This window comes from Ailuropoda melanoleuca, chromosome 2 (assembly GCF_002007445.2).
Source record: "Ailuropoda melanoleuca isolate Jingjing chromosome 2, ASM200744v2, whole genome shotgun sequence".
Lineage (NCBI taxonomy): Eukaryota > Metazoa > Chordata > Mammalia > Carnivora > Ursidae > Ailuropoda > Ailuropoda melanoleuca.
Window position 1 is genome coordinate 149,419,261 of NC_048219.1, and position 12,594 is coordinate 149,431,854.

At 37.7% G+C, this 12,594-nt stretch overlaps 1 protein-coding gene across 3 annotated transcripts in view; it reads right to left on the reverse strand.

Annotated features, from left to right (window-relative positions):
- The window catches only part of PDE1A (phosphodiesterase 1A), a 322,509-nt gene that overhangs the window by 14,502 nt on the left and 295,413 nt on the right, over positions 1-12,594 (reverse strand). For all 3 annotated transcript variants that reach the window (XM_034654817.1, XM_034654816.1, XM_034654818.1), the window contains exons 13-14: positions 12,200-12,320; positions 10,987-11,132 (exon numbers count right to left, since the gene is read on the reverse strand). In XM_034654817.1, the coding sequence (XP_034510708.1) occupies positions 10,987-11,132; positions 12,200-12,320 (267 nt within the window). The remainder of the gene's footprint in view (positions 1-10,986; positions 11,133-12,199; positions 12,321-12,594) is intronic.

Below are 12,594 nucleotides of genomic sequence, written 5' to 3' on the forward strand. Positions count from 1 at the left end.
GTTTTGGGTGTCTGAAAATGTAGGCAAGTACAGATACTGAGCAAGAGAAGACTTTTTGGGGAACATCCTCCCACTTAGTTTTCCCTTTTTCCATTTATCAGCTTTTTATTTTCTCTTTTTAGATCTTTTGGCTAACAAAAAACATGGTACAATGTAGTGGGTAATATTTCATTTATAGGTCTCACCACCTCACCAATCAGACCTTCATAAAATGGAATCGATTCTCCTCTACCCAATACTGACCACGTTCTTATCTGGCCTTGAGCCGGAACCCCTGGAGATCTAAAGTGGAATATTCCATGAGTTCTGTTCTTCAAAAATCCTATTAGCTTTTGTTTTGCACATAGTAGGCCTCTGTAAATCTTTTGTAGTGACCTCCTTAGTAGTAATCAACTTTTTGTCAGGCTCCGCAGCTTTAATATCTGTACCACACTCCAGTCACAATATCTCATAATACACAGTGGCTCTCGCTAGGTGGTGAGATGGTGCACACATCCAAAGGGGAATGTTGGAATCTCCATGAGCCATGTGCAATTGGAAACATATCCTGAAACTCCTCTCCACTCCCACTCTTATTCCAACACTGCTTCTGGTAGGCCCCTTTTGAATGCGTTTTTCTCTCCCTTCTTTGAGAATGCAAGACACAATGTGACAAATATCTCAACTAGAGTATGAATAAGACAGCTTATATAACGAAGGGATAGGCTTCTTGGAGAGGGCAGTTTAATGGAGTTCTGGAAGATAGGTAGGATTTTAAGAAGCAAAGTGGAGGAGGGGCGCAAGAAGTGAATTCCATGAGGAAGAAAGAACAAGGATGAAGGCAGAGAGAAAGTCCACTGACTTTCCTAGGAGTAGAAGGCAAATGTTCCAGAGGAGATGTGTGACCCAAGACACAGATATTTTAAGGGATATCATTACCAAGGTACATGCTGCTGTTTTCTGAGTACAGCCGGCCAGGGTGAAGCTGGCTCTGATTCTAATCTGTACTTGGCTCTTCTTGACCATAAACTGATTAATTTCCTGCTCTCCCTGCTCCATGTCCTCTGAATTCATTTAAATGCACAAAAGTGTTCTATTTTGACCTACCTTTGTAAACTGGAGATAAGCCATATTGAAGTTTAAAAAAATAAAATAGCCCAGAGGATGCGAATATGCTGCCAGTGTTGAAAAATATTGAGTTCTGCCTTTACAATAAATGAATGAGGGAGCGAATAAGCACGTACTCATGGTTCAAACTGGATGCAAGCTCTCCTAGGGGTAAGCGACTTCAGTGGATACCACCTCTTAAAAATTCGTAATTCTGATCTCCCGAATGTTCCATTCTATCTATCATACTTCTGCTCTACTGTACTGATAATATAATATAGAACATTAGCTAAAGAGATTAAATTGGAAATAGAAATAAACTAAATGCACAGTATATAATTTACTAATAATTTGAACTATACAATTTAAAAATTACTCGTAAGATCTTATATAAAGTTTTAGTTGCGTTTTTGAACTATGATTAGAGAGAAAATGAGAGTGAGCTCTAGTTGTTTTTTTTTTTTAAAGATTTTATTTATTTGGGGGAGAGAGAGAGCACGATTCAGGGTGAAGTGCAGAGGGAGAGGGAGAGGAACAAGCAGCTCCCCACTGCACATAGAAGCTGAAGCAGGGCTCATCTCAGGACCCTGAGATCATGACCTGAGCCGAAGGCAGACACTTAACCTACTGAGCCACCCAGGCACCCCCCAGAGTAAGCTCTAGTTTTTATCTGAAAGAATTTGCTTCCCTCTGTTTGATTAATTGTCCCTTCTGAAATCTAAACAGTATACATATATTTTCTCAAAAGGATGCTTAGGATTTAGTCCTGGAGTTTAAAAGTTATAATTTTGCTTACATGATGAGTTTTGATTCATTAAAAAGATAACAGGAAGGAATAACTAAAACATTTTATGAATAAATATTTAAAAACATAACCTTTTAAAGTAATTCAATACAAAGAAATATAGACATGTTTTTATTGTTTAAAAGCAATCTATTTTTATTTTCTCTAAGCAGCAGATGTAGAATTGTTAGGAGCACTGTTAGGGGCTGATAGAGATTGCTGGCAAATAAGAAAAAAACAATGGGTCCAGAACTCTAATAGAGATCTACGGGATAAAAGTGTGAGAGATAACACAGAGTGACATAAGCATTTGGGAAGGAAAGTCCCGCTATGTAGCTGGTTTGGGTGTGATGCTTAACACATAGGTCTCAGAAGCATTAGGAGAAAAGGAGAATAAGAGATCAAGCAAAAGGGGGATGGTGAAGGTTTGGTGGCCTACAGTGGCCGAAACAGGGGGTCAAGTGTCAGAGGCAGAAGGTGGTAATGGCAAGAAGCAGATGGGACGGGGTATGTCTAAAGAGATGAGAGAGAAAGAACAGAAGTCAAGCAAGGAGGTTATCCCAAGGTTAACATCACATTAGGAACTTGGATGACATCTAAAAAAAAAAAAAAAAATGAAGAACCCTAAATGGAATAGGCGTCCTCTGCTTCAGTTAAAATATTTGAATGACAAGCTTCTGGGTTTTTGTTTTTGTTTTTTTTTTTAAGATTTTATCTATTTATTTGACAGAGAGAGAGAGACAGCCAGTGATAGAGGGAACACAGGCAGGAGGAGTGGGAGAGGAAGAAGCAGGCTCCCAGTGGGGCAGGGAGTGCAATGAGGGGCTTGATTCCAGAACCCTGGGATCACGCCCTGAGCCAAAGGTGGACGCTTAACGACTGAGCCACCCAGGTGCCCCAAGCTTTTGTTTTCTTCAAGCATGTGGCATGGGGACTTCAGCTAGACACTGTGTTTTGTCACAGAAAAATAATAGAAGTTATATTATTTGTGCACCTGATTATGGGTTAAGAAATGAATATGTATTATATATATGCTATTTAAAAGACCTAACTACTTAATTTTTTTTTTTTAAATCTGTTTTCCATCAAGATCCAAAAATTCCCTGCCGAGACAGATAACAGCGATTTGCCTCATCACGGATAAAGCTCAGAAAACATGGCATTGAATAGAAAGATATTCATTAAAGAATGTGTCCTGCATGGTATCATTATGCCAAAACCTGCAAAACTAAACTATGTCTTGTTTACAGTTACACAAATAGGAGTAACAGCTAAGAAACAAAAAAAGAAAAAGAAATAATTATCATGAAATTGTTAAAACTAGTCATTCTTAAAAATAAAATTATGGAGGCACCTGGGTGGCTCAGTCGTTAAGTGTCTTCCCCTGACTCAGGGCGTGATCCCAGGGTCCTGGGATCAAGCCCCTCATTGTGCTCCCTGCCCTGCTGGAAGCAAGCTTCTTCCTCTCCCACTCCCCCTGCTTGTGTTCCCTCTCTCACTGGCTGTCTCTCTCTCTCTGGCAAATAAATAAATAAATAATTTTTTAAAAATAAAATTACAGAAACTTAGAATTAAATAAATTGTATTTAAAACAAAGGTGATATTTAAAAGTCATTTCCCAATTATTTTGACACATTTTTTCATTATCTAGGTCTTGAGGTTAATTATATCCACCCAATCCGTATGATGCAAATATCTTAGGTGCACATCGTTTCCCAGCTCCCACAGTCAGAGACTTCATACTGATGGCTTGAAACCAGCCATGGTGGGAATATTTGCACCATGGATGTCACCCAACTTTATGAATCAGGGCTTCATTTATTGTTTTACTGTTGCCTGCAGTGGTGGGGATAATGATTAAAAAAAATAGAGATTAAATTTAAAAGTGTGTCATGTCTATAACTGCTACATTGTAAATAGCACAGGCATTTGAGGAAAATTTTCCCCAGTATTCAAAAATCATTATCCAATCAAACAACCAGGAAGTCACTTGCATTTTCGATGAACAAGTGAAGTCGACATATGCCTTCTGTTTTCTAAGTTCTGACATATGTTTTTTATATTTTCATCTTACTCTTTGATGTAAATGAAAATATCAATGTTCATATGTGAACAACTTACACTTGTCAGTTGCAACTGTAAGTGGACCAAAGACACAAAGTTTGGCAAATATCAGTGGCAGCATTCTGTGAGAACCAATTACCCATGTAGAATTCACGACAAAGGCTACTGTATATTTTACTGTTACTTTTAAATTATGGGCTACACATCCTTTCTATCAGTAAAAGGCATGAGAAACCTGTATATATGTGTGTGGATACACTGTTTTTGAGCTGGTGGTTAAACCTGCAGACATGCTATTGCTTGTAGGCCACTGCAAGGATTGTTCAATATAAGAATGTATACTGCATTATTTACCTAGAAATAGTACATGTATGCTTTTATTTGTTCTTTTGTAGTATAGTTTACAATATATTTTTTAAAAAACCTAAAAAGTAAACAACTTAATTAGTCCTCTAACTATTAAGAAAACTGAATCACAGATGAAAATTATCCCACGAAGAAAACAATAGGCTCACACGGTTTTTAAAAGTAAATTCTGCTAAATATTCAATACCAATTTAAGGCTCACAAACTTTCAAGAACTTAAAAACTCCAGGGCACCTGGGTGGCTCAGGTAGTTAAGCATCTGCTTTCAGTTCAGGTCATGATCTCTGGCTCCTGGGATGGGATCCTCAGATCGAGCCCCAGGTTGGGCTCCCTATTCAGCGGGGAGTCTGCTTCTCCCTCTCCCTCTGCCTGCTGCTCCCCCTGCTTGTGCTCTGTCTCTCTCTCTCTCTCTCTCTCTCTCTCTCGAATGAATAAATAAAAAAAAAAATCTTAAAAAAAAAGAATGTAAAAACTTCAACTCACTTTCTGAGGCTAGTGTAACCTTAATACCAGAATTACAAGTATGAGAAAGGAAAATTGTAGGCTAATCTCACTCATAAATATAGATTTTTTTAAGTCAGTAAAAGTAATACATAAATTTAAAAAAGTTAATACATCACAATTAGTTGGGCCTAATCAAGGAATATAAGGCGGTTCAACATTAGAAAACCTATTAATATAATTCATCATATGAACCAATCAAAATAAATTATATGAACTATTTTAAAAACCACAGGAAAGACATTTGATAAAACTAAACGTTCCATGTAAAATACATTTTCTCTGAAACCAATACTACACTACATGTTAACTAACTTGAATTTAAATTAAAAAAATAAAAAATACACTTTATTAATAGATTATTGATGGAAATGTAAGTTCATAAAGCACAGAGCAAACAAAATTAAGAAATATCACACTAAATGATGAAACATGAAACACGTTCCTTTTAAATTTAGAGACAAGCCAAATGGTATCACCAGTTCCATTTCAGATAATTCTGAACTTGCTAATGCAGTTGATTCAAGAAAAACAATCATTAAAGGTATACATTTGGGAAATAAAACTGTCATTATTTGCAGAAGATCAGTATTCAAAAGCCAACTGTATTTCTATACACCAGCGAGGAACAGCTGTTTGCAAAAATAACAAAAAATACAAAATACTGAAGGAACATCCAGCAAGATAGAGTCAACATTTTGAAATAAATTATTATTAAGGATAAATATTGATTACATGGTATATAATATTCTTAATGTGAAGCCAAGCATCTAATAACACTAACAAGTATTTTCCATCACCATTATTATTACTATGAAGTAAAAGTAAACTTTCTGAGAAACATGAACGAAGATATATAAGATACAGATGAATAGGAAGACTCGAAATCATAAAGATAATTCTCTCCAAATTGATATCAAAGTCATTCTAACCAAAATCCTAATTTGTTTTCCTTTTTGGTGGACCTTATGAGTTACTAAAGACAAAGCAGGTCTTCAAAAGCTCAATCATACTAAACATATTCTATGACTCTAGAGCAATTATGTAGGAAATAAGCCCCCAAAAGAGACTAGAAAACACTTGTGTGTTTGACAATTTTAATGCATATTTTAAAATGCCACGCTTGCCTTAAGCTAGCAAAAAGTTCCTTCTGGTTCTAAACAGCTATTACTGGTGCACAATGGGCAAATCTGATGGCACCTCGGTTCCCATGCTGCCTCCATTCCTCACTTGTTACTTGCCTTTGAGCCCTAGTATTTTGGGGTTTGAATCAACATCAAATAAATCAGAAAGTTACCCAGTACAATAAGAAACATATTGCATTCCATCTCAGTCTGACGTGCTCCCCCCACCAAACACCCCGATTCCATTTTGGGACATAACTTGTTTTTCTCAAATAGACATCTCCTTTGACAAGATGGGAAGGAAAGCAGATCTGGGATTGATTTGTGGTTTTGTTCTGATCAAGGTGGACTTGATGGATCTGGTTCAATTTGGAATTTTTGTGTCTAAACACAAACCAGACCAACAAGTGGCTTACCAAAGTAACACTTTTGCCTTGAGGGAGAACCCATGTTTGTGTTTGCCATTTGGGGGCTAGCTCTAAAGAGACACGCTTCTTTAACAGTTCTAGGTACGAAGCTGAGTGTATTCTAAACCTATTGGTTAGCTTATAGGTTTTAAAAATTTCCCTGTAAATGGCATCTGCTCTACGGAAGCAGCTTGTGTATTTGCTCAGTAGGATTTGTGTCTTCCATCCCTGTTGGGACTCACAACTAAAGTTTATTTATCTTAACAGTTGTATGCTTTTCCATAATATGAATACACCACAGCTTGTGAATCGTTTTACTGCTGTCTGCAGTTTTGTTGCTCTCAAGAACAACGCTAGAGTGAATGTTTTGTTCATGTCTTCTGATGCACATGAGCAAAAGGTAAGAACAGCAGGAATCTGTGATCTTTTGTTTTTTTTTTTTTAAAGATTTATTTATTTATTTGAGAGAGACAGAGAGATAGAGCATGTACAAGCAGGGGGAGGGCTGAGGAGAGGGAGAGAGAGACTCCCTGCTGAACTGAGCACAGAGCCTGATACGGGGTTCGATCCAAGGACCCTGAGATCATGACCTGAGCAGAAACCAAGAGTCGCTGCTCAACCAGCTGAGCCACCCAGGTGCCCCAGGAATCTGTGTCCTTTTTGCCCGGAGCTACTCCCAACATCCCTGCCAACCCTAACCTGAGAACTGCAGCAGAAACCAGTTTTGCTGCTAGAGGTGGGAGGCTCAATTTGGGATAGGAGCCAAGGGCAAAACCCCCTGGTTTCTACAATGTAAAGTGGTGGGTTTAGTTTAGAAAAAATGGGGGAAAACTCGGAGCTTTGCAAGTCTGAGGTTACAGTCCAAGTTTGGGTAACTGGGACATGAACAGCATTTCATGGAAAAATCCTAGCAACTGGAGAGCCATGGGAGGTCCGAGATAGCTCTCCAAGAGTCTCTGGCCAGCTGAGGAGCCATGCATGCGTGGAGGAGACCTTCAGAAAGTTTTCCTACACTAGCTTGATTGTTTTGAAAATGATATTAAAAAGCAGTTGTCCTCATATTCTTGGATTTCAAGGACATGTTTTAAATTTTAATTATTAAATATAAATTCTGTATTTTAGAAGCTTTTTAAAATATCAGAGACAAAGTTTTCTAAGGTTTTGTATCATTTCATGGAAGGGTGAAGTTATTAACTTCATTGTTATCTACTATTGATTATGTATTTAAAATTTTCTAATTAATCACGAAAATGAAAGGAATAAAGGGTAAATATTTCAAACCATCAAGGAAATGAATTGGAACGGAAAAAAGAAACAACTCAAGCAGTAAAAATGAGGGCAAGATAAGTGGTAAAATGGAAATAGATTAAGAAGTTTCCTTTAATTTTAATAATTTTTATCATGAATAGATACTGAATTTTCTTGAATGTTCTTTCTGTATCTTTTGAGATCTTAGGTTTTTATCCTTTGATCCTTAATATGGTAAATTGCATTAACAGAATTTTTGAATGTAGAATCAAATTTGCATTTCTGGCATAAACCCAATGTGGTGGTCAATTCAGTCTGCAAACCCAGAACTCCAGCAAAGGTAAGCAGATGCCCTCCAGAGAGAGTCTAGCTCCAAAGTTTCCTTATCTCTCTGAATTTCTGTTTGATTTTTATTTGGACAAGTTCTGAGGATATCAGCTTTTCTTTCTTTCTTTCCCCCTCTCTCTCTTTCTTTCTTTTCTTTTTTCTTGAAAGCAACATACTTTTTAATATTGGTTATAAGCAAGGAGACAGGGAGATAGTTCTAGAAGCACTATCTCTGTCAATTTCTTGTTAGCAATATCTGGCCCCACATTTTTAGTTGTTTTTACCATGAGATATTTCTTTAAGTTTATCTAGTTCACCATTGCACTGGAAATAGAAACCAAACATGCAATGTTATAAATAAAATAAATTTGGCAGTATTCGCTCTACTCAAAATGTGTGTACTCTACACAACTACCCCTTGGAAATTATATAGTCAAAATGATCTGTGGTTTTAATTTGCTAAAGCCAGGCTGCCTGTGTTCAAATCTTGGTTCTACCTTTTCCAACAATAAGACTCAGATATTATTCCTCAATTCCAGAAATGTACATTGAGGACTTTATACACATCTAAAGTTTACTGTCCCCATGCACCAAAATACTCAAAAGGGCACCGTGCCAGAAAGTTTATTAGGAAGGGAGCAGTTTTTGTCCCTAAGCCAATTCTGACAGCTTTCCTTCACTGGTTTATGACAAATAGGTTCCAGGTGATAGGTTGATGTTTTAAGTTTATTGGTGTTTATTTTAGTTAGAACTTTGTTGGAAGAGAGTGTGTTTTGGTCAATTGGATCTTTGGGTTCATTGAAGATGAATACTTCAACTCATTTTTTTTTTCAAACTAATTTTAAAGGGGTAGGAGGTGCAGTGTTTTTTTCCCACGTTGGGTAAAGAATCAGAACAGTTTTGACTCCAGTGCTTAGGAGCTGTGTAATCCTTAATTTCCATGTGTATAAAATGAGGGTGATCATTTCTAGTTAGGAAGGTTGTTGCAGGAGGAAATTGGACGTAAAATGCCTTGGACACAGGAGGGATTTCAGAAGTCTTGCTTCCCTCCTCTCTTCCTTCCATCACTGAAAATATATCTATTTGTTTTCCTTTCTGAATAAATACATTCAAAGTGGAGTTTAAGTATTCATTTATTCATTCATTCAAAACTATCCTCAGTAAATAATTTTAAAGGACCTACACTATGCCAGGGACAGGCTCGTTCTGAGAAAATGATGACAATAAGATAGATATTGTTTCTGTTTTCAAAGAGCTTATAGGTTAGGGATTTATATCTTACAGTGCTTCAGGGTCAATATTGTGAGCATAATTTGTCTCTAGAGAAGGGTAATTCCAGTCATTTGAAGTCTCCAGTTAGACGGGCTTGATAATATTTCAGTACGGCCACCTGGGTCTTATGTTGTGTTATGTTCTTTATGGAGTGACAATAATGTATTACAAAGACCCTCTGGAATGGCCAGGACTAGCTACATAATTGGACGGCCCCATGCAAAATAAAAATGAGGCCCCTGACTCAAAATTTTTAAGAATTTTGAGATGATGACAGTAGAGGATTTAATTAAGCAGAAGGCCATTCTGAGTGTGGGGGGCCCGCACGATTACAGGACCTGGCCCTCATCATGGCTGTACAGAGCCACCAGAGCCTGGGAAACCATTTCTTTTCAACTAAGATCAGACTTATGGGAAAATGTGAGCTACAGAGTCAGATGAAGACATTAGAATGGTATTTCTTTTATTTCTAATAGCAGAGGTGGAGGAAATAATATGACACCATTAAGCAGTTATTTCATTGAACAAATATTTACTGAGAGCCTCTTATATGCACAGCGCTGTGCTAGGAGCTGAGGATATACTGGAAAACACAACAGACCATGTCCTAACTTTTGTGGACCATACACTACCCATGTGGAAAACAGATGATAAATTAAAGAAGGAATAAGTAAATATCATTGATTATAGACTAGTGACAACACATTGAAGCAACTAAACTGGGCCCTCATCGGGAAAGACAGGACAGAGGATGTTACCTCTAGTGGTCAAGGAGGGCCTCCTTGTGGGGCTACCTCCCATAAGGCTTTCAAGCACTGCATTTGGAGAGAAAGAATGAATTCTAGTTCCTTCACTTACTAGTTATGGGATTTGGGGCAAAGTCACATAACTGTCTTCTGCCTTGGTTTCCTTATCTATAAAATGAGAACAACAATAGTATATACCTTATAAGGTCCATGTGAAAATTAAATTAAGTGAGTTAATTAAGTGCTGTTTTTCAAGTTAAAAATAAACAACAGACTTTCCAGCCAAGGAGGAAGTGGCCTTGCAGAGAATTCTGAAGAGAATCCCTGGCTGAAGAAATAATCATTGCAAAGGCTCTGGGGTATTTCAAGAACCTGCCAGAGGCTATCGTACAGGCAGTAGATAGAGCAGAGGAGAGACACAGGGCTATGCAAGGGAGCGTGAGGGGAGGCAGGGGCCAGATTTGCACTTAGAAAGCTAATCCTGCACAAAAGATAATAACTATACTAATTCACATACCTTGTAAACCAAATCATTAATATATACATTTGATAAGTTTTGAATCAGAAAACTTATCAGAAATAGCTAAAGCTAGCTTCCCATTTGTTTCCTTTAATGGGTGATTGCAAATGATTTTTCCAACGCATGAGTGGAAAGGTCACCAAAAGAAATAGCTTAGTAACATTGAAAAAAACACACCCAAGCCTCTGACACTAAGTGTTACATTCCTAACGCAACACAAAAGCCACTTGCAAAGGCTCCAAAGCACTTCTAGAAATGAACAGGAGGTTACTCTGCCATGTAAAGTTTTGTCACCATTTTATCGTCCCTTCCTTCGCATTCAGGTCACTGCCACCCACTGACACATACTTCTGCAGCCCATGTAACATAACCAGAGCAAAATCTCTTTAACAGATAAACCAACTTTGTCATGAATAATCAAAAGGTAGCCAGAGGCTTGTGTATTTCATCAAAGAAGAAATCAAGAGGGGGGGGAGCCAAAACCCCAGAGGAAGAGTTAAGACAGAAAGAGATGGCAGTAAGGCTTCATAAACAACTCTACCTTGGGCAGCTAACTCTTTCCACCTCTCTTTGTTTTGCTGGATGATGTCCACCAGGTTGTTTTTGAAGCTCTGTAAGTCCACGCTTGTAAGGGAGTAGTCTGGGGAGTAGGTTCCATCGTTCATGGTGCCTTTCATATTTGATCGCCTAAACAAATCAACACAGTGAACACAATAAAGGTGCTGAAGTTAACAGTCACAACCAAAAAAAAAAAAATAAATAAAATGCCCAGATAACACCACGGTCAAGATATGAAACGAGGGAGCAAAGCCTGAAACACTTTACAAAACCAACTGCAGACACACAAAGGCAGGTGCTCAGGCCCAGTTTGGAGAATGTGTCAGGGCTGCTCACATCCCTCCTTTTCTTCTCTCATGGCGAGGGCCAGGACTCTGGCTGGAAGTCGGTCAAGGACTCCCAGAGCAGCGGGATGGAGCACTCTTGCATCATGGGGTGGCTAGGCGTGATTCGAAGAGTGGAAACTTGAGGTGAGCTGACCTAGCGGTGAGTCCACTAGTGAACATCACTAAAGGGGCACCACAATTCTGGAACCCTAAGGGAGTCTAACCTGAATCTTTCTCAGGTAGAACATTTCCTCGGTGTCCTCACTGGGGCAACATGTAAGGAGCCTGTTGGTGTGCCGTTAGCAAAAGTTGTGTGTTCGGATGGACAAGAATTTAGCGTGATTAGTTTACAACTGGAAGCTTTAAAAATATGCCTTAACAAATTTATTGATGAAAAATGTTCAGCTTGAAATACTGTAAATGATTGTATATATAATGGATGTTCCTGTTACATGTTATACACATCTATTGTACCCACATCAGCTACAAGCCTTCTTTTGGCAGAGACATCTCCCCAGATGTACAAGTGGGTTGTAATTGGTTTGTTTGTAAGCAAACTGACACAACTAGATACGTTAATATCCAAGCCTTAATATATACATTTGCATGAAAATTCAGATATTTTCATTCTCCTGAGTATTAAATACTCTTGTGTTACACTCATTAGTTAGGAGTTATAAATTTTGCAGCAGACATCAAGTGAATTTCAAAGGCTGATGCAATATCAAATATAGCCACTAGGTGGCAATACTACCTAATAATTCTTTTACGAATGTCCTGCCCTGCTGTAAGAAATAAGATAATTATAAGTAAAAGGCTATTAAACAGCACAAAGATAAAAAGGATGCAAAGAAGGAGAAAATATCAAACCTGCTTGCCCCATAGGAAGAAGTTTCTGCTTTTGAGGCTTCCTCTATAAGAGGAGTAATAATTTTCTCTGTTGAGTCTGTCAGAAGAGAAAATGTTGGCTCTACTATAAAATCAATGAAACCTACAAAAACACAAAAAATTTTTAAAAAAGATAAATTGAAATATTACAATTTATTGAATTCTAAAATCTATAATAATGAAAAGTCTGACGCACCTGACAGTAATTAACAGCTACAACACTGGTTCAGTTTACCCCTTGCAATTATTTTTAATCCATTAACATAAATCTTTATAGAGATAGTTTAATAGCTCGATAGTTCTATAAAGTAATCTCCCAAGTAGTGGAAGTGATACAATTCTAAACCTGATAACTCGTGTATATTGGCTTTCCTATT